At 47.1% G+C, this 21007-nt stretch overlaps 6 protein-coding genes across 6 annotated transcripts; 3 read left to right on the forward strand and 3 right to left on the reverse strand.

The window, feature by feature from the left end:
- Window positions 1-198: 198 nt before the first annotated feature.
- Window positions 199-1275, reverse strand: I302_105129 (uncharacterized protein; the record flags this gene model as incomplete). The annotated part of the gene is made up of 4 exons (XM_019194998.1): window positions 199-564; window positions 788-971; window positions 1079-1140; window positions 1204-1275. 4 exons carry the CDS (start codon window positions 1273-1275, stop codon window positions 199-201), a joined length of 684 nt encoding a protein of 227 aa, XP_019042711.1.
- A 360-nt stretch (window positions 1276-1635) lies between these two features.
- On the forward strand, window positions 1636-4831 carry I302_105130 (uncharacterized protein; the record flags this gene model as incomplete). Its single annotated transcript, XM_019194999.1, has 10 exons — window positions 1636-1848; window positions 1943-2229; window positions 2284-2466; window positions 2535-2657; window positions 2714-2858; window positions 2961-3336; window positions 3414-3563; window positions 3625-3920; window positions 4015-4253; window positions 4327-4831. 10 exons carry the CDS (start codon window positions 1636-1638, stop codon window positions 4829-4831), a joined length of 2517 nt encoding a protein of 838 aa, XP_019042712.1.
- A 559-nt stretch (window positions 4832-5390) lies between these two features.
- I302_105131 (uncharacterized protein) lies at window positions 5391-8550 on the forward strand (the record flags this gene model as incomplete). The annotated part of the gene is made up of 9 exons (XM_019195000.2): window positions 5391-6250; window positions 6308-6974; window positions 7060-7080; window positions 7152-7162; window positions 7229-7323; window positions 7389-7455; window positions 7526-7684; window positions 7807-8464; window positions 8518-8550. The coding sequence occupies 9 exons, from the start codon at window positions 5391-5393 to the stop codon at window positions 8548-8550; spliced, it is 2571 nt and encodes an 856-aa protein (XP_019042713.2).
- A 525-nt stretch (window positions 8551-9075) lies between these two features.
- On the reverse strand, window positions 9076-12348 carry I302_105132 (uncharacterized protein; the record flags this gene model as incomplete). Its single annotated transcript, XM_065870020.1, has 18 exons — window positions 9076-9126; window positions 9198-9240; window positions 9342-9452; window positions 9527-9585; window positions 9647-9661; window positions 9736-9805; window positions 9890-9916; window positions 9995-10077; window positions 10136-10339; window positions 10460-10512; window positions 10576-10624; window positions 10688-10756; window positions 10816-10886; window positions 10962-11059; window positions 11118-11175; window positions 11254-11417; window positions 11507-11800; window positions 11921-12348. The coding sequence occupies 18 exons, from the start codon at window positions 12346-12348 to the stop codon at window positions 9076-9078; spliced, it is 1947 nt and encodes a 648-aa protein (XP_065726092.1).
- Window positions 12349-14065: 1717 nt separating this feature from the next.
- I302_105133 (uncharacterized protein) lies at window positions 14066-17764 on the forward strand (the record flags this gene model as incomplete). Its single annotated transcript, XM_065870021.1, has 12 exons — window positions 14066-14518; window positions 14580-14745; window positions 14805-14834; window positions 14898-15324; window positions 15384-15898; window positions 15954-16045; window positions 16101-16151; window positions 16212-16302; window positions 16369-16598; window positions 16671-17477; window positions 17563-17645; window positions 17701-17764. The coding sequence occupies 12 exons, from the start codon at window positions 14066-14068 to the stop codon at window positions 17762-17764; spliced, it is 3009 nt and encodes a 1002-aa protein (XP_065726093.1).
- A 951-nt stretch (window positions 17765-18715) lies between these two features.
- I302_105134 (uncharacterized protein) lies at window positions 18716-20626 on the reverse strand (the record flags this gene model as incomplete). The annotated part of the gene is made up of 2 exons (XM_019195003.1): window positions 18716-19766; window positions 19980-20626. 2 exons carry the CDS (start codon window positions 20624-20626, stop codon window positions 18716-18718), a joined length of 1698 nt encoding a protein of 565 aa, XP_019042716.1.
- Window positions 20627-21007: the final 381 nt, after the last annotated feature.

Here is a 21007-nt window from a genome sequence, read left to right on the forward strand (position 1 = left end):
ATGATTCCCATTGCATGTATACATGTGTTTTGTTGATTTTACTCTACGTGAAAGTGTATATACAATATGAGGGGGTAGTCTATACTTGATGGTTATTTTGTTTCCAAATCCTCTTCTGCGTACAGATTCATCCAATGTCAAATACGAAGCGAGTAAAGGTAGAGATTTCCTTCGAGGTCGATACCTCATCAGATAACCTTACTCCTCCCTAACCCTCTTACCTCCGTCCCCCTCACCATCCACCTCCGCTCCTTCAACCTGATCCTGCGCAGCTCTAGCAAAATCCAACCCACTCTTCACCACCCCCTCAACGAGTTCCCTCAACTTCTCATCCGGATCTTCTCCCCTCTCTGCGCACTCGGCCATTATCCTCTGAGCCTGCGCCATAAGCTGCTCAGATTGGGAGGAGGTGAAGTTCTCTAGGGCGAGTTGGGAGATGGAGGAATCGCCTATTATCTCTTGCTCTGCTTCTGCGCCTTGGAGGGCTTGTTGTTGGTCGGGGGGAAGGAGAGATTGAAGGTAGGAGGAGATTTCGGGGTGGTCTTCTGCTAATTGGTCTGCGGCCTATTTAGGGAGTTAGTACTATTTCTCTGTTTCTTGGATGAAGTGTAGATGATTGGAAGGGGGAGGGGTTATGATTGAAATGATGTTGAGATTCAGGTAGATGAGATGAGGACATGTTGTAACGATCCGAGAGTTGATCGAAACACATATTCATATTGTATGACTTGCTCTCTCTTCTTGTCCTTCTTTGACTCGTGCAGGTTTCAGATAAGATCCAACTCACAGTCAAACCATCCTCGTTCGTCCATCCCACCTCTGCACCATGCTCCACCAAGAACCTCGCTGCCGCCAATGTCTCTACAACAAACAGGGGAGTCTCCCCATCATCGTCTGTCACGTTGATATCGCCTCCTTTCGAGAGGAGGTATGTGAGGAGTTCGAGGTGCGCGTAGGAGGCTGCTGCGTGCCTGCGTCCACATCATAACGTATTAGTATTTCATGATTAGTGATTGATGGATGAGATTGGAAGAGTGAGATTGAGGGTTGTAATGGGATTGGGATTAAGTGGACTTACATGGGCGTGTAGGAGTTGGAGTCTTTATCGTTCGGTGTCATCCCTTCATTCTCGATTAGGTACTATGCAAGCAACATATTGTAAGCTATCTCTGATTGGAAGGTGTGAATACCGAAGTAGCTCACCTGGACTCGCTCGAGATCACCGTCGCTGGCTGCTACCCATAGATTCTTGTTTGATGAGGAGGCTTGTACCATCTTGTCTATGTTATGATCTGGTTTGATATGTTCCTGCTTTTCCTTGAGGACGCTCGTTGAGAATGAGATGATAATGAAAGAGTCGATACCTGAGTCTCAGAGAGAGTTGTATGGTGGCAAATTAGGAGCTACTTACTTTACGGACCAAGGTGAAAATCCTCGAATGGGATAAAGTGATGATGTCATCATATCATTAAGTGGAGGAGAAAGAGACGTGTTGATGAGCTGTAAGAGGGTGAAGAAGATGATGAGGGGTATGTCATAACTTACTAGGATCCATCGACTATCGACTTAGCTCTACTTGTTACACTGGCTCGATCAACCTGGCTTGATCCATATCGAACAGGCAACACCCCCACAATGTCATCCCAGCTCATCTCCCAGATCCGTACCATCTCCCAACCACCCTCCCAATCCCTCCAGACAGACCAAGTAAGATCCCACATCGACTCGCAATTCACCGACCTTGACTCACTACTTTACCCCCCCTCTGGACCAAGTAAACGTAGGAAGAGGAATCTAGAGGAGGAGATCAAGTATTGGGAAGAGAGGGAACGGAAATCTGCCTTGGAGGTGCGTTGTTTAGCTCTAACACTCCTCCCCAGTTTTCAATTGCGCGCAGTACGGGTGGGGATCTATATAGCTGACATGTCGTCCTATGGTCCAGCTGGAAGTGACTACCACTACCCTCCCAAAGCAGATAGAAGATACTCAGGCGAAACTCCAAGCATTACTTTCCTCAGCACAGGAACTATCATTACGGCGTTACTCAATCGCAGACAAACTTGCTAATTTGGTTGAAGACCTCTCTGGACCCACTTCAAGCGAGGATGAGCCGGCTAAAGAGAAAGGCCAGAGCATATTGAGTCAACTGGAGGTACTTCAGAGCGAGCTGAGCAGGCTGGAAGCTGGTTTGGCATGGGCGAAAGTCCTGGAACAGGTCGTTATTCTTAGGTTAGCTTTCTCGGGAATCTTTTTGCAGTGTTTCAAGCTAATGCTCAAATCTAGTGAAAAGACGTTGGATCCTGCTCACCATAAACCTTCTCCCCTCGCTGCTTTACCTCATTATCGTCAACTCAATGATCTCGTGCTGAGGCTGGAAGGGACATTACCTCCCGAAATGGCTTTGATGAGAGTCGTGATCGAGGTTAAAGAACGGACTTGGCAGGGATTGAAGGACTTGATGTCAGAGTACGTCTCTTCAGCCACTCACTGAAAACATCACATTTGGCATCAGCTGATACGCAACTCATACGTAGGAATCTATTGAGAGCGTGTGAACCCCTCGGATGGCCCAGGAAAGTGATGTATGAGAATGTACCATCGGAAGCTAGACGGGACTTTGAGAGGGCATATCAGGATTTATTATTCCTTCAGGCAGAGTGAGCTACCTCGACCATATCGAGAACCACTTATAGCTGACGTGGGGGTGTTACAGAGGAGAAGATTTACATGGCGAGGTGAGACCTTCACATTGGTCTTCTGGGAAGGGTTTGTACCCTGTACAAGCTATGATTAAACCTATTGAATTGAGGTTCAAGTATCATTTTATGGGTAAGAAGGGAACTAATCGGGTGGACAAGGTATGTTTTCTGTCTGACTTAACTTCTTTATGTTTTTCCCTTCCTCCCCTATTATTGTAATTATATCGCGAAGATAACGCTGACAAATTCAATCTATCACAGCCGGAATGGGCATTCGCCAACATCCTAGACCAGATATACGAACACCAATCCTTCCTTTCCACTTACCTCCAACAACTCTCCACTAAAGCAGGATACGAGGACATCGATATCAAATCTGAACTCACCTTACTCCTCTTCCCCATTCTATTGGGGTTACTGAGAAGTCGAATACCGCATCTACTTGAACATCCCGCGTTACTGGCTCATACGATCTATCAGACTGTGATTTTCGACGAGGCTGTCAAAGAGGGTGGATTCGATCTGGACGCTACCTCAATATATGAGAATCGGGAATCGCCAGCATGGGAAGGGTTGAGCGGGGTGGTGTTGATGGAAAAAGACTGGTTTGAGAGGTGGTTGGTGGGGGAGAAGAAGTGTGCGTTGATGAGTTTTCAGCTTGGTTACGTGTGTCGTTGTGACTTCTTTAGCTGACTGGTGGGCGACGTTGCTTAGTCGCTGACACGCAACTCAACGAGATTATCTCTTCTCCCGAAGCTTGGACTATAAGTGATGAGTCAAACGAAGAAGATGAAGGTCAATCGAGCGGAATCAAGCCTACTGTCAGTGCTAGACAGGTGAAAGCTTTGGTAGAGCAGATAACGGGTTAGTCAGCTTCGCAGCCACCCACCTCACATGGTTGATCCCAGCTGATATACCATGGTAGATCGCTACGCACCATTACCCGATCTTACTTATAAACTCCCCTTCCTCCTTTCTGTCCAATTACCGATCCTCCAAGCGTACCAAACTCGCATATCCGGCTCGCTCGACGCTTTCGAGACTCTCTCATCGGCCTTTGTACGTGCCGTACCGGGTGCTTTGGCTGGAAATACCAGGAGTGGGATCCATATCGATCAGGCGAAATTGACCTCTGGGAAGAACGGGTTGGAGAGATTGATGAAAGCTTGGTTGTCTGGTCAGTGGATACAGGAGGGAATGAGGAGATGGGGTGATGAGCTGGTATGTCCCTTCTCGTCCTATTCATGCCTTATGTGCTATTTTACAGCTGCCGCACGATCAGGGAAAGAACAACAGCTGATACATGACCACGCAGTTCTTCGTGGAAGTGGCCTCAGACCTCACATCATCACAAGCTCTGAAATACAAATACTCGTCAGATCCACTTCTTCCCTCTGGGCTCAAACAATCAGCTTCGACAGAGATCGACCCTTCTACGTCGGTGTTCGATGTTCTTATCGAACGGTATGATCATCTCACATCTAGAGGAGAAGATATGATAGTAAGGTTGATCACTGTGGAAACGGAGAATGACCTGAAACAGCATTTGACAAGGTACGTCCAGTCAGCTGTATTCCTCCCACCGCCATTGCTCTTCAAAGGTACAAACTGATGACGTCCTTGACAGGAAATGGGATCGACCGCCAACTCTCGAAACTACCGAACCCTCTCCCCACCTCTTAGCAGCACTCACAACCTACTCTTCTCATCTCAGATCGATATCCTCTACTCTACCTCCCATAACGGTTTCAAGGCTATACAGAAGGATAGTAGATCACCTATCCAACCATATACTACGAAGAGGAGTCTACGCAGGCTGGTCAAAATTCACTGAACATGGTGGGATTGATTTAACGCAGGAAGTAAAAGAATGGAAAGAAGTTTCGGCCAACTCCCTCGGAGAGGATTCGATAGTTTCTGTTGGTACGTCATGGAAAAAGTTGGAAGACATTTCGAGGATTTTGGCGCTGCCTACTGGAGAGGCGAGGGATAAAGTAACGTTCGCTCAGGCTATGGCTAGTGCGTGGGATGGGCAGGAGGGGCTGGAGGTGTTTAATGAGAGATTGGGAGTGGGGGTGGAGAGGGGGGAGTTGCAGGGTGTGCTTAGGCGGAGGGTTGAGTGTTGGAGGTAGATACATATTTTGACGTTAGGTAGAGTACAAGGACTTTGGAGATATATGTATATATGGGGAATACTTCTATGTGCATGCTATAAGCAAAGTTATATAAGTACAACGTTTCTTGATGTCCCCCGTCACTATCGCCACAAGGCTCGTCGTCATCCTACAGGAGAGTGAGGAATGAGGAATGACCTCCACTTTGGTGGTACGATTATCTTTCGAAAAGCAACAACAATCACAGCAAAGGTAAAAAGGTTGGAATACTTGAGTATACTTCACACTGTCGTCAACTCTTCATCCATAACATCAAATACTCCGGGTCATCTGTCGCAATGATCAATCTATAGCACAGCGGCTTACATCCAGAAAGTTTAGTCAGCAATAATAACCTCACAGCCTCATGGCAAGCTGACGAGACGACCTCAACATGTCATCAATGTTATCTTTCCTTTCTTCCAGTTCACCCCAATATACACCCTCCGACCTTCCTTCTGGCTCTCCAAGCAAATCAAATCAACACCAACATCAAAACCCGAACCAACACCCGAACCACAATCATGATTCTCCTGCAATGTCCTCCTCATTCAACACCCAACTCCCCACACCAACCTCTTCCTTCTCCACCCAACGAGACGACCCCATCCCCTCGTCCTCCCGTAATAGATCTTACCGACCATCACCTACTCCCTCCTCATCCACTCAACCTACCCAGTCAATCACACAAGAACTATTCCGAATCACCCAGCTCCTCCTCCCCCTAGAACGGGAAATAACCAAATCATCGAGGAAGACCGATGATGCCCTTGAGTATCTTAAGACAACGATTGATGAGCGGTTTAGTAGGACTGATAGGATTCTTGAGGAGATCAGGGAGGAAGGCAGGAGGAATCATGGGGATTTGAGGGGGTTGATTGAGGGGTTGGGAGGGAGATTGGAGGGGTTGGAGAGGGTTTGTAAATACTTAGCAGGGAGGGAGATCTTGTCTGGGAATGGGACTGGGCAGGAAGGAAAGGGTAGTGGGAGTGGGGGTGGGACGAGGGAAGGTACCCCTCATTCAAATGGGGTGGACCATCAAGATGGAGCTTCTAGGAATGGTTTCCTGGGGTTTGATAGAGATGGGACGCAAGAGATCGTGGATGGTGGAGATAAAATCTTCGATGGAAGCTTGGATGATAGTGCGTTCCAGGATGAAGTAATGTTGGACGATAATGACAACGTCAACGGTGACGACAACCAAGGACTGTTCATGGACCTGGACAATGATAATGGGTTCCAACCCCTTGATATGGAAGTAGGGATAAATCCTCAGGAAATCATGCGATCGCCATCTCCGAATGTTCCTTCCCTTCCTCTTCAGCTTGACGAGGGTGAGAGTAGTAGAGGTATGAGGGAGAAGATCGCTGCGGTACTTTCCAGAGAGAAAGAATCAAGGTAAGTTAATTTCCCGGCGATATGCAGGAGGTACATGAAGCTGACATGTATATCTAGTGAGATCCCACCGCCCGATAATCTCAACGAAGCAGGGTATGAAGAGCCTGTGCCCACTCGCTCAAGAAGATCAGCACGAGTATCCACACATCACCAGAAATCTACAATATCGCCTGACCCATCTCAATCCTCTTCCTTGACCCCCCATCCAGATGTGGCAGAAGAGGACGAAGAAGGATCAGGAACAGGATCTTCAAAACCTCCCGCGAGATTACCTTTCCCCCCTCGATCACCCGCATCTCCCTCCTCAGGTTCGCCAAATACCCAAATCAAGAAGAGGGCACGAGCCAGGAGGCAGAACTTAGAAAACAATCACGATCAAGTTCAAGTTCGTCGAAGTAGGGATTCGACCTTTGAGCCCACTACTACTCGTTCGCATAATCACCTGCAGGATGAGGTCGAAAATTCTTCTGAATCTCCCAAGAAGAGACGAAGGAAAGGTAACACCGGACAAAGTACTGTTCCCAAACCTCGTTCGTCGATTGTCAAGACGGAGGATAAGAAACCTCACCCGAATTCGAAATATACCCAAAAAGGCACAGCTAGAATCAGGAAGTTTAAAGGTCAGGTCAGACTGGCGCAGAAATGTCTGGCACCCTCTGATGGAGATAGAGCTACTGAGGCGACTTGGCCTAATAAGGGACCGAATACTGCTAAGGGGAGATTGGTGAGTTGTTTGTTGAGGTTTTCATTTGAATGGGTGGGGGTTGTCGTGGTGTAATGTTGACGAGTGGCTGCGCTTGGTACGGTAGGAGGAGATCATTTGTGATACTGTGAGTATTACTTTGCTTTGAGGGTTGATACTTGGTCAGCTGATCGTATCGATCATGAACGATCGATATAGTGCAAAGGAAGGTGAGTGAACGTTTCGTATTGACCATCGTTTGGGCTGCAACATATGACTTAATCATCCTTTTGCAGATGTCATTGGTCCTGTGCTGGCATACCCGAAGAAAAGGACATGTCCCAGGAGAACTGGATCTGCCCCGACTGTGAATACAAGGTGCAAGTTCAAGGTGAGTCAGCTATCATTTCATTGTCCTGACCGGCTGCAGAAGCTGATATCACACTGGGAACGCAGAAACGCCGGCGGTGTTGATCGATACTGCACAACAACTGAAATGTATAAGATATAATTGTATCTTACGGTAAGTCGAAAATTCCTATTATCACCCATGTGATCTCACTGCTGATCCACCACCGCACTTTGCTCTTCAGTGAGAAACGAGCTATCGAGCACCAGGCTGGAGAAGAAGAACGATACTTTGTCGAAAAGGTTGTGGGAAGAAAGGCCGTCGCTAGAGAACCGGACTCGCAGAAGAGGATATTCAAGTATCTGGTCAAGTGGGATGGATATGAATTGGGTGATTGTACATGGTAAGTGGGGCGTTCTTTCACCAAATCTCACCTGGTTGCATGCCACGCCATGAAATGGACACTGTTGTGGACCTGCCCCTCTATCACCTGATACAGCTGCTGATACCTCGAGTTGCTTGCAGGGAACCACTCGAGAACCTCGAGCATCACTCGGAAAGGCTCCTAGCCAAATTCGAGGATTCTGCGAAAAGGACCAAAAGTAATTTGAAATTACGAGTTTGTATCTTACCTGAGGCTAGGAAGTTTTGGGACGAGGTGACGGGGGATGCTATTGTGGATGCTACGAAGAGCGAGAGCGAGGGTGAAGAGAATGATCAAGATGAAGATGAAGATGAAGATGAAGATGAGGATGGAGAGAAAGTTGGAGGGGAGGAGCTGGAGGGGGTGCAGATGGAGATGGAGCAGGGTGGTGATGATGTCCAGAAAGATGGAGATAAAGTCGAAGCTCAAGGTCTGGCAGATGAGGACGAAGCGATGATCATTGGGAATGGGGATGAAGATGGAGACGATATCAACATGAATGCGCAAGGTGTGAATGGCAACCACCAACGACAGAGTCAGAATATCGACCAAGATATCTCTGAGAGAACAGAGGATCCTTCGGAACCAATTGACGATAATCAACAAATACTCGATGGAATGACCAATCCTCATAAGAATGGAGAAGAGGGGACGATGAACTGGATGAAGATGGGGATGACCATGCCCGACCTGAACTTGGATCACCCAATAAGCAGGATAAAGGAAAAGGAAAAGGAAAGGACAAAGAGGTGGAAGAAGGTGAGGATGAGTTGAAACATGAGCCGGAGGAGAATGAACACGAGCGAGGAAAGGGAAGGACGTTCTTTGGTATTAGGATGTTTTGATGGGGTCGAGCGAATTCGATATTCGATGAGGCGGTGATGTTCCAATTGCGCTATGGAAAGAAGATATTGAGAAACGCTCGAAATGTAAGATAATATGAGTGACGGTCGATTTGGGTGGGATCGTAAGATGTGTATATATCTTGTTGTATAGCCATGAACGAAGAGTTTGATAGTTCAAGTTGTATATAATCGAGGTGGGATGATTGAATTTATACGAATCTATGATGAAGAGATGTATATGATCTATGTTACGTCTCCCCCCCCCCCCCCCCCCCCCATTGAAACCTTGTCTATTCCGTATGTATGAATTGCAGTATACAGTACATGAGTAAAGTTATCAAGAGGTATTGAATAAAATTACTGTATGATGAGATTCATCGCTTAAGGAGATAGATTTCAAGTTGACAGTAAAGATGGAGCTTGAACGAAGTTTGCAAGACGTATAAATGCATTACTCGTAATGTGCAACAGAGTTTTTTGATCGCCGCTACCTAATCGCCGCTATATGGTCGCCATCGTCGTCATCTATGGATCGTACGATGCCGACTGTCTATCGTCAGACATCAATCTCCAGTGCTGCGTCGAGAAAGAACGGGACAGGTCAGCCAGAGGGGATCAAACTAAGACAGGGTAAGAGAGGGACTCACCTCTAAGATCAATAGGAACATGAACGATTGCATATCTTGTAATCTGATTGATTCATTGGGAACCAAACGCACGATTAGCAACTACTCCGCCCTTCCACGTTTTCGATGGTTCACCTGATGGGAGTGCTGGGATGTTTGGCTCACCTCCAATGATCATTCACAAAATCATACCCATTCTTTGCGATTTCTTTGGCCAACCCATCATGTCCTCTTACCTTCCCGTCTGGCGATCCATTGAAGAATGCCATTATGTCGCTAGAAAGCATGAACCACAATGAGCATTGGAACTCTCGACATAGGAAGTCCATCGAGGTATCGATTTGGCTCACTGAATATCGGAATAGTCAAGTTTAACAGGAACGTAATGATACCACGGTATCAGTGTTTCCTTTGATCGCAATGTCAGCTGTACGGTCCCTCTTTGGAGCAGGGACGAAAGGCCCGCTTACATGGAACCATTCGGGCTGTTCGGAACGTACGGACATCAGCCTCAATAAATCATTTTTGATCAGCGAGCCGAGTCGACCAATTCACTCACGTATAAGGTACTTTTCAGGACTACGTTGTTGCTGCTCAACAATCTTCGAAACCTTGAACTCCAGCCGTTCCTACAATTCAAACGGCTCATCAGCTACCCGCGTCCTATCAAAGCCAGGCGAGTGTATGACATCGCGTGTTAGAGATAGCCTCACCCGTCAACGTCAATAACGTATTGGTACCTAAACCCATCGCAAGATCAGCTTTTCACCCATCGGACTTTCAGCTAGAGGTAAGGAGATACGATGAAGACCACTCACTTCAACGAATCCTCCTTCCTAACCCGTCCCATAAATTCAATCTCCCTCGCCATATCATCACAACTCCCATCAGCTTGATCACACTATCCCCATATCAAAGCATCAGCTGAAAATACACCTCAACACAGATTACAAACTGACCTGAGCAGGTATACCACTCAATCCCACATCCAACCATCCATTCAGCTCAGCTCTCTTATATTCGCCTATCTCCCCGTTGGGTAGGAGTATCGATTGACTCTCTTCGGAAGCAGTGGCGTTGTGGGCGAAGAAATGTAATCTCTCTCTTTGGGATTGACGCCATGGGGTTTTGCGGGAATGGAACAGGCCTGTTGCTGAGCCTCGCTGCGTTGGTATTGTACAGGTTGGTCAGCTTTGCTTGAGCTGGAAGGTAATTGCGAGACAATGACGATGGAGTGTGATTGCTCAACACCGGAGTTGGTAGAGATGGGTGACAAGTCTTACCCAGAATGCCTTTGATATCTTTTTATCCTCCCATTTCACGTACTCCACTTTCTCTGCACGAGTGTGAGTTACGCGTCAGCTCATTCGTTGTTCTCAAAGATCGCTGGCGGGCTCACCAAACACTCCATCAAGAGGAACCCCGACAATATCGCTATTCCACATAGTCTACGCTTACGAACTGGAGTCAGCTATCACTCTCGCCCAGTCTGGTGTTTGATGCTAACTGACTTTACAAGTAGCCACTACAGGAGTCATCTCAACAGCTGCTCTATGTTGTTCAGATAGCAGGATATGATGCTGATAATGACCACGTCAGCTTACACCTCGGATGGAAACACCAGAGCTGGACAGCTCACATAGTCCATGAGATCCGGATCAGAGCAGTAATCTGCACTTCTCTCGAAATCCGCTATGAATGACTTTTCAACTGCGCCCATTCGAACAAGAATGTCAGCTATCAGTCCAGATTTACGAAATCCGACAGATCGCTGAGGCAGCTCACTTTCCCCTCCCGTAAGATAATCTGGTTGATGTAGGTCATTCAGCACCAAGTCCGTAGCTCTTGTCTTGAGAGGAGAGTTATCGGGACATGACCATGCCCTATCGTACGATCCAATGAGTCAACGCAAATTGACGGTCATCGAGGGGGATCGCTCACCATCCATAGGTCCATCTCATAGATTGTTCCGCCTTGTTCAGCTGGTTCATTGGCCACACTACCATATAACCAATATCATCAGCTCAACCCCACGGGAAGTTAAGAAGAAATAAGCTGTTGGAAAGCGCAAACCCACCTTTACCTGATCTAGCTAAATTCTCAGCCTTCTCCCTAAACGTGTTATGCACCATCCCTCTTGGACCATCGTCTGATGAGAAGGGGAGTTCTAATGGTGGGTTCATTTTGAATAGCTCTTCGGGGAGTAGGGATAGGATCGGCAGTAGGAGGGTGAGGGTATTGCTGTAATGACAGTATGATCAGCTTGACTGTATTATCGGTCTGACGTGTAGATAGTGCGAATTGGAGAGTAAGGCCGAACTCGTACGCACTTGCATCTCCATCCCCACGCTTCCTCACCATCAATAACAACCCTCCCCTTCCCCCGATGATGATAATCCTTCGGCAACCAATTCTGACTCGAATCGCACGCTGTCCCCTCGTCCCCCTGACCGGGAGGTACGAACGTCAAAGTGAAGATGGCTCCCTTTGATCTAACTATTTCTATCCGTTCTCTGAGGACTGATACGGGTAGTGATAAGAAGGATAGGAATGGTTGATGTGCTAGGGGGATGAGGGAGGGGGCGGGGATGGGGTGTGGTTTGATGGATTGGGTGAATTTGTACCTATCCCACCCTTCGTCTTTCAGCTCATCCCATCTTATCTTTTGCACCTCTGAAGTAGATGACAAGAATGATTGAGATTGTTTGAGAGTAGAAAAATGAGGAATGAAATATATGACCTACCAATAATCAAACCCCTTGGGAGGCTTCATCCCGAACTTATCCTGATAATCATCCACAGCATCTTCAACTGTCTTGATACTGCTAATCTTCTGTCTTTGCTTCTCTGCCAACTCCTTGCCTCGTTCGATTAAAGATAGTATAGGATGTATTTTGCTCTTAGTGGTATCTTGATTACTCCAGTATGTCAAACCTTTATGATCTACACCTAAGCCGGAATGCTCGTATGGTTCGCGTGACCATCCTCCAGATGAAGGCGGTCTTCTCACCCTGAGCCCCTTGATCTTGGGATTTGACTTGTGTCTGCTGGATGGTGCGGTATGACGTGAATGCTTGAGCTGGGTGAGGGTCGATGAAGGGAGGTAGTGGTGCAGGGCGAGGAGGAATAGGAGGATTGAGGTTATGGTGAGGGCTTTGATTAGGCGGGGCATTGTACTGACTTGCTCTGAGCTTGGTCAGTTTGGAAGAGCTCAAAGAAGTCTGTTTGTTATGTTGTCCTTTTATACGGGGTATCTGGTCATCGTCCTGCGTGAATCAAAAGAACGAGGGGATCATACAAGTATCTATCTGGATCTGTGTAGAGAGGTATTGAAGATGAACTTTTTCGACTTGCACTTGTTCGTATACTCGTGAGGTGACTGTCGGGTAAGTGTGCCTGATTCACGCGGTACGCGGGGACGATAACCTTGTAGCAGTACTTTCCCACGATTGCTCACATGCCACCAGTATGGTCTAGCTTCGAACGGTTTGATCGATTTGGATGAACAAGCTGAGATCTTGTCGTTCTCTCAGCTTGGCTCTGTAAAACTCATCAAACAAGCCAGTGTACATACTAGTACAACTTCGGAAGCACAGCAACGCTGGATCTGGAGGGGCAAGTTGCACTTGTTCATCATTTTGAACCTTGAAAGTACGCATACGAATAACGAACGCATTGATCGCCATCAACGCGCAACACGCGAACACGCTACAAAGGCGCACAGACACCTTGTGTGTGAATACCCTAACCAACAGTAGACAGCAATCTGCACTGATCTCCTTTCATCTCTTTGATGAACAGCTGACACGACACTATGAACACAAACATCTTGTTCTTTGAATAGAACCTTATTTCCCCTTCAACATACGATATCTCCACTAGCTCAACGTCGATCATTCATCATCCATCAACTACCCAAGACAGACACTACAAGAACACCATCAAGCAAATCCCATTGGATCAACTCGTCCTTGGCTGCGGGCGATTGGTCATAGAAGCACCAAGAAGCTACAAGAAGATCTTCTCGTTCGTCCACGATCTGTAAATGAAATATACACTGATCCTTGTATAACTTCTTATCTATTCTTGCAAGGTCATCATCAAAAAGAGAGAGAGCTCGGAGGTATAGGCCGGAACACCGATCAACATACCATAGTTATACACACAAGTACGATACCTTCCTTTGATCGATACTGGTACTCTTAGATTCCTTCGCTTGGTTCGGTTCATCAAGACATCCTCAAACAATTGCAGTTGACAGGTACAGAATGAGATCAAGAATAAAGGTCAATGCTTTGATCATCACATATATACGAAGGATACTCATAAAGGGGATCTATCATTGTCATTATAACCAACAGACTGTCCAGGGTCTAGTGGAGTAGAGTGAAATGGGGATGGGATGAACACGAGGTGAGTCAAGCTTAGTCTAGTCTAAACTAGTTCGAATCATCTCACTCTCTTGCCAATTATTAATCCTATTGCTTTCGACTATATATATACACCTATCGTTAACTTTCTGATCATTCTGTTCTTCTGTCAATTTAACTTAATCTCTATACTCTCTTTCAAACCCAGGTTGTACTTGGCTTCACCGTTTCGTTTTTGGTTTCATCTGCAATTATAACTATCTCTTCTAGCACCTCAAATCCCGACGTCATTCACCTTACACCCCTTGGTAAGCTATGTTGGTCTCTCAGTCTTCATACCCCTTCTCATCGACTCATCGTCTTTGCACCCAAGATCCAACACTTTGACCATTTCTTCTTTATCGTGTAATCTCGCAAGGGTGGTTTAGCTGATCCACCTTCCCCACATGATTGTAGCTATTAGCATTAACCTCCCTTCCAACTTTTGTACCTCGAACCCCTCTGAGAAGGTACTGCACGATGTCCCATACGACTTCTAATTCCAACTCGATCCCTCACGAATCATCACCCAATACACCAGCCACCACGCTCGTTACCTCCCCCTCCACCCCTTCGACCAAATTCACCTCCAAAGTCATTGAACTCGACCACTCAAAGCAATTCACCTCGACCACTCCCACGCCCCTGGGAATATCCAACGTCAATATCAAGCAGAACCGCCATCACCCGAAAATGGAATATGTCGAACCTCTCCATCTCCCACAAACGCAGCTGAAGCATGACTCACGACATATCAACTATGCGCCTAAAGCTGAGGCGATGGGCAAACCCTTTCAAGCTGTCAAGCAAGAAACACAACCGCAAGTAAATATCCCTCTTCATACGGCCCCTGCACCGACCGGTCAACCGATAAATGACGATACCTTCACTGTCAACCCACTCGGCGATACTATTCAGCCTCATCCTCACTTGGTAAGTCACTTGTCTTACAAGCCCCTCGCCGTTTCAGCTAGCTGATATATCGTATCTTCAGGTACAAGCTGTGATCTTCGTCAACATGTATCCTGCCGACCTGTCCGAAGGTGCTCTGGCTGATGCCATGCCTGGGTGCTTGCCTATCAGAGTCAAGATCGAGCCAGCGGTACCACCAGAGGTCAGACTATTGCCAGATATGCATTATGACTGGATGAGTAAAACGGGTGAGTTGTCTTACATTTTTTCTCCGGACTTATCTATGGCTAAAAATTTCTGGTAACAGGGACAATCGAGTTCACTTCCATACCTCTCGGTAAGTGATGGGCTGTGTCAGAGCCAATAAAACAAGGGAGACTCGGCTGATTCGACTTCGTAGCTGAACGAGCACTTGCAATTCTGGTCGACCATGCCACCTTCACACCTAGAGGAGTATGGTTTTCCCCTTACCCCCCTCCTTATATCCTTCCACACCCTAATCCCCCAACGGCAGCTCGTTATATCCGTCCAACAAAGTTCGTACTACCTCCAATCCTTCCACCTAAGCCTCGACCGGAAGATGCGTTTCGAGCTTATTTCCCAACTCCGGCAGAGGTGTATGATGCTGTCAGACCATGGGGTAGCTTAAGATCGGTCAACTCTTATATCACTGAAGCCGCCGAAGAAACGACAGTCAAGAATGAGGAGAAGGAGAATGATCACAGGCATCAGTGGATCGCTAGAGTGGAATTTTGGAATGAAGAAGAGGCAAAGAACTTTGATACTGGGTTTGGGAAAACGGCTAGTCTGTTAAAAGGCTCGCAGATGTGAGATCATCCATATTCATACTCAACTCAAGTGGCTTACAACCGTGATACCCTCATAGCTTCATCCACGCTGCTCCGCTCGAAACCGCCCATCCTGCAATGGCCATAAACTTTCAAGTACCTCCCAGGATGATGCAGCACTCTCTTCCGCCTCTTCAATTGCCTTCGGACGTAACAGCAGCGAACATACAATATGTCGATCCGTCAGGTAATTCAGCTATCCAAGGCATCCTGGCCGAACCCACCGGTATCATGTACATCCCCGATGGCTCCATTCCGCCTACCCCTGCCAGTACGACCCTCTCGTTTTTCCCAGGCATAGGCTTTCCTCCAACGCCTTCACCGATCAATTACGTCCCACCATGGGCAGAGCACAACATGTTCGCGGCGGCTGAATTGGCCCCCGATGGCATGGCTATGACACCGGACATGACGGGAAGAAGGATGAGCAGATCAAGTATGGGTAGCCTGCATGGAAGACCTCGGACTTGGAGTTTGACGGTCGGTGAGAGTCCTGATGGTGAGCTGAAACCGACGGGACTGGTGGCAGATGATGGGACTATCATCCAACATGGTACGTCGAATTCTGCGGTAATCACTCGTCTTTTGAATGCTGATCACCCTTCTAGGCCCCGGTCAACATATCCGACCTGCTCCCATTCACGGTCCTGGTTCGAATAGTGTGTCTGGGCTGGTGGACTACAGTAATGTCTTCATCAAGGTGAGCTGCGGAGTTTTCTTAAGGATGTTCACTTTCGCTAAACAAGAAATGACAGAACTTGGATCCCGATATCAACTCGTACTATCTTGGGGAAGTCTTCAGTAACGTGAGTTACGTGCTTGTCGTCCTCCACGCCGAGACTCGCTGAACATCTTGGTATTAACAGGTCGGTCAAGTCGTCAGTGCACGCGTCATGCGAGATGATCAGGGACGTTCAAAGGGTTATGGCTTCGTCAGCTTCTACTCACCTGAACAAGGTCAGTATTCCACTCTTGCTACGGCTTCGCCTCTTACCATGCTGATATGGTCGGTGCTCATGATAGCCGCGAATGCCATCGCGCGATTGCACGACCAGAAGCTGGGTCGATCCACCATCTCGGTCACTCTTCACGAACCTCGTAAACTTCGACCCGAGAAGATCGCTGAGCGTGTAGCTCATGGTTTGCCGGTTGCTTATGGTCGTCAGTCATCTTCTTTACCTAGAAGATCGATGAGTCCTGTAAGGACTGATAGGGTGGGGAGGGGAAGACAACCTTGTGTGGAAGAGCCCAGAGTAAGCTGTCGGAATTTGTGCATCTAAGCCTTCACGATCAAGCTTATCCGATTATGATCTGTACCTGTGTAGGCTCCTGGCACCACCGATGAGATTCGATCACTCTCTCCCACATCCCGTAAACTGGCTCTCGCAAAACGAATCGCATCTCGAGTTCGTGATCATGCTCGTACCAACTCGATCTCCTCCACCCTCGTTGAACCGACCATCAAAGCTTTAGCCAAGCAGGATCTTGCACTCGTTCCTCTCTTGCACGATAAACCTCAACTCGATATCAGAATCGCAGAATGCTTCGCTGCGATCCAATCCGATCCTCTTGAATCTTTGGTATCCTCACGAACACGGACACCCAAAGTCGAAGTGGAACGACCTACGGACCAAGACCTCATCAAGCTTCGCGAGGAGGTTGGGAAAATTGATCCATTAAACGTTGACGCGATTGTACCCATCATGCTTGAGATGCTTTCGCCTTCGGAGTGGGGAACGATTTGGACTCATTCGAGGGTTGCTAAGAAATATGGTCTTGCTAAGCAGATTTTGGACAAGAAGGAAGAGGAAAGGACTGCTGGTGGGATAAAGGAGGAACGACGATTGGAAACCAGATCAGCCAGCACTCTTGATGCCCCTCCCATGGAAGAGGAAGGAGGTCTTGTCCCTCTTGAGGACCTTACTATCCCTTCTTTGTGTTCACTTCCAGCACAACAGATCATGCTTAATCTTCATAGCGAGAATGGCTTGAAGATCTTGAGCACCCTAGGAGTAATCGAAGCTTCATCTGTCGAGAAGGCTAATAACGCCACATGGGTTGATAAAGTGATGAGTAAAAGTAAGGTGGAGAGAGGTGTCGAACTTGCCAGTGTATTGGGAAAGAAGGTTGATGTGAGTTGTTGCTACTTCTACATTCAAAGTAGCACCTCGGGTAAAGGCGGGGGCTGATAGCTGATGGTATGAGGCGACATGATAGATTGATACACTCAAACGAAGTCAGAAGTTGAAAATGATCAAAGGGCTGATCAACTCAGAGGATGAAAAAGCTTTATGCGAACTGTGAGCTTTCCATCTAGTATTTGTCATATGGATGAAGCTAACATCGTATATGAAGAATCTTATACCCTGCACTGTTGAATGCCAAAGTCAAGTCCTTCGTCGAATCGCAGGATAAATGATATCATCAACCTCGACTGGCCACTTTTGGGATCTTACGCTCAAGCTCAATGTATATATACCAATTCTTCAAGATTTACGGACTCTAACGACACCTCTCTTTGTTTTATGGAACAAGGTTATGATATATACGAAGTACGAATACAAACGAATCGAATCGAATCGAATCGAATTACGCTCTTTACTAAAATTCACATACGATCTCTACGAATACGAATCGGCTAAAAATTCAATTGTATCATACAACAATCAAACTTGGGTCTTCGTTCATTTTCCCTTTTCCAATCTGAATCAACGCAACGCTTCAAGTATGAAAGAAAAGGGAAAATACAATTATTTGATCTTTCTCTTCGTTCTTTCTGTATATCGATTTTGGGTTGATCGATTCATCTTTGGCTTTTCCTTTCTTTCGCTTTGGTCCTTTTCATGGTGGATGTGCATTGGTATCGTTCGTAGGTTCTTACTGGTGGTTATCAAGAAGTTGACCTTACTTTCAATACGAGTATATAATGATGAATTGCAAGAGACAGACGACGAGAATGAAAATGGAAACGGTAATGATGAAAATGATGTTGATAATTTTGCTGTACATATGATATATGACGTGCAGTTTCCTTTCTTTTCCCTTTGCGTTTTTTTGGACCAAAGAGTCTAAGCAAGTCACAGCGACGGCTGGTACATGCAAGCCGATTAGAATGCATGAACATGTACGTATGCATTACATCTGTTGTTCTATCCCTATCCCTATACAAGTTATATGTACTTCCACCTTCCGCCTTCCGCCTTCCGAAGATTTCTATATGGTACTCTAACTTGAACACAGACAGACCGTTCTGAGCCTGAGCGAGAAATGAAGGTCGAGGTACAAATTGTCCAAGTTTAATGGCAAGGCCCCCGTCCCGTTTGCGTCTAATCCGTCACTTTCACTTTCCACCCACCAAGATTCAACCATATCAACTATTCGTATTCGTATTTACATTCGTAAAATCAGAAGACCAATTCCCATTCCCCGCTCCACTCCCACTTAACATCGGTCCGCCCTGCTGATTTTGACCACCTCCAAAACCCGAGATCATCCCCATCCCCATCCCCAACCCCTGGGTCAAACCATGCTGGCTCATCCCCCCAGTCATCTGCTGGAGGAACTGCGGGTTCATAGATGACATCATATTTTGGAGGCCTACTAGTTGTTGGGGATTTAGTCCGTTTAGCTGTTGTGCGTTGAGTCCCAATTGTTGAGGATTTAGACCGCCGAGCCCGGGTTGTTGGGAGTTTAGAGCTGATATTCCGCTGAATTGTTGTGGGTTGAGACCTGCACCTGCGAGTTGTTGTGGGTTAAGTCCGGATAGCTGAGAAGGATTGAATCCCTGTGGTTGTTGTGCTTGGAATTGCTGGAGACTCGCTAGGATATTGGGGTTTATACTTTGTGGGTTCATTCCTGGATTTGTTGTTTGGGTGATGGATGATTGACTAGATGAAGTTGAAGGTAAGGAAGGGCGTCCGATAGGTATACCTATACCTGAGGTGCTGAATTGGGATTGGGATGGTGTACGCTGTGGTTGTGCTTGTGGTATAGAGGGGTTGGGATGTTGTGATTGTACCAGGGGACTTTGTTTGGGTATCGAGTTTGAGACGGAGTTGGATTTTATCCTTTTCCTATTTTCTTCGTCCGTGCCCTCGCCCTCTTCCAAATCACCATGGTTGCCGTTCAATTTACTCGTTACAGGCGACAGCGCTAGATCCAACTTCCTCTTCTTACTTGGACTCTCGTTGATATCGTTATCGTTCCCAACACCGCCTTCCACCCCATCTCCCTCCCCTTCATTTGGGTTTAGGTCCTCGCCATCCTGCAGCTCCCTCTTATCTCCGTTAAGTATCGGCGATCCCCTCGGATCTTTTCCGTGGGTGTAGTATTCAGATGAGAAGCGATCGTATTGGAATTGTTGGAGGGAGTAGTCCCATTGTGGACCTCGAGATTTACGAGCGGAGATTAGGAGGGAGTTCCTACGATCGTGGCGAAAGAGTATTAGTATGATGTAAGAAGAGGTGGATATCTCGTCAGCGTTTTCCCTCTTCCTCTTTTGCCTCCATTTTCTCCATTCTTCTATCCCTTCGATGAAGTAGTTACCTGTTTAACCTCTGATCACCCTGACCCTAACGATGGGACTCATCACGAGTCTCATCCGAGAGAAGACAAAGACAAGACAACAAACTCACCAATAGCTCGCACTCCCCCTAATCCCCTCCTTATCTTTCTCCGTCAACTCCCCCTTCTTCCCCCCCAGCAGGATACTATCATCCACGACCGAGCTGGCAGGCTCAGGTATCTCCCCATTCGCAATCATCTCTGCCTCTCTCTGCAATTCCGCTAAGCGCTTCGCACGCTGCTTCCAATGCAGATGGCTCAGGTCGGGTATCTGGAACTTGAATGGTTTTTTGGCTGGTGTGCCGGGGGTACCTGTACCCGTGGGAGTGGGAGTGGGGGATTGGATCTCTAGGATTGGAGTGGCGGGTGTATCGCTCTGCGTTTCCGTCTGAGTAGGGGGTTGAGTTCCGTCGATAGCTGTGGTTGTAGTTGATGGTTCGACTGAAGGGGGAGGGGGAGTCGCTTCTTTGGGCTTGGGTTTGGGTTTAGGAGGTAGTCCGAGATATTTCGTACGATATGACTCTAGTTGGTCCGAGGAGAGGTACGACTCGATATCGAATTTCTGTCCTTTCTTGGCTGCTAATTTCTTGGCTAGAATGAGGACCTCTATATCTGGTGTGTCAGGTAGTATAGGTTTGGTTGATGAGGAAGAGGAAGAAGAGGGGGAAGGGGAAGGTAGGAGGAGGGTGATGGTTGATGGTGGGTTGCGACGTGGCATCTTGCAAATGACGGTTTACTGTAATCTATCTCGTGTTTCTATTTTATCGATGTGTCTCGTCTGATCGTCTGTGACTTGGAGTGGATTGAGTTTGATGGTTGTTGAGGAATGGCAGAAAACCAAAGGAGGGTCCGAATTCAAGTCAAGCCGAGAATGGAAATTGAAATTGACCTCGATTGATGCTTTGGGTTGCGATTGATGCTTCTCTTGTCTTGCTCCTTGATTGATTAGATTAGATAAAAAAACATTAGACACGCTGCGAAAGGTCAATCGCGATAACATGAACACGAACGAGCACGAGTTGGCAATCGCAAGCCAAACAAATTAAACGACAACAACCACAGCCGAATTCGGTTATGGCTATAGGTCGTGACAAGTGAG

Source organism: Kwoniella bestiolae, chromosome 3 (genome assembly GCF_000512585.2).
Source record: "Kwoniella bestiolae CBS 10118 chromosome 3, complete sequence".
NCBI lineage: Eukaryota > Fungi > Basidiomycota > Tremellomycetes > Tremellales > Cryptococcaceae > Kwoniella > Kwoniella bestiolae.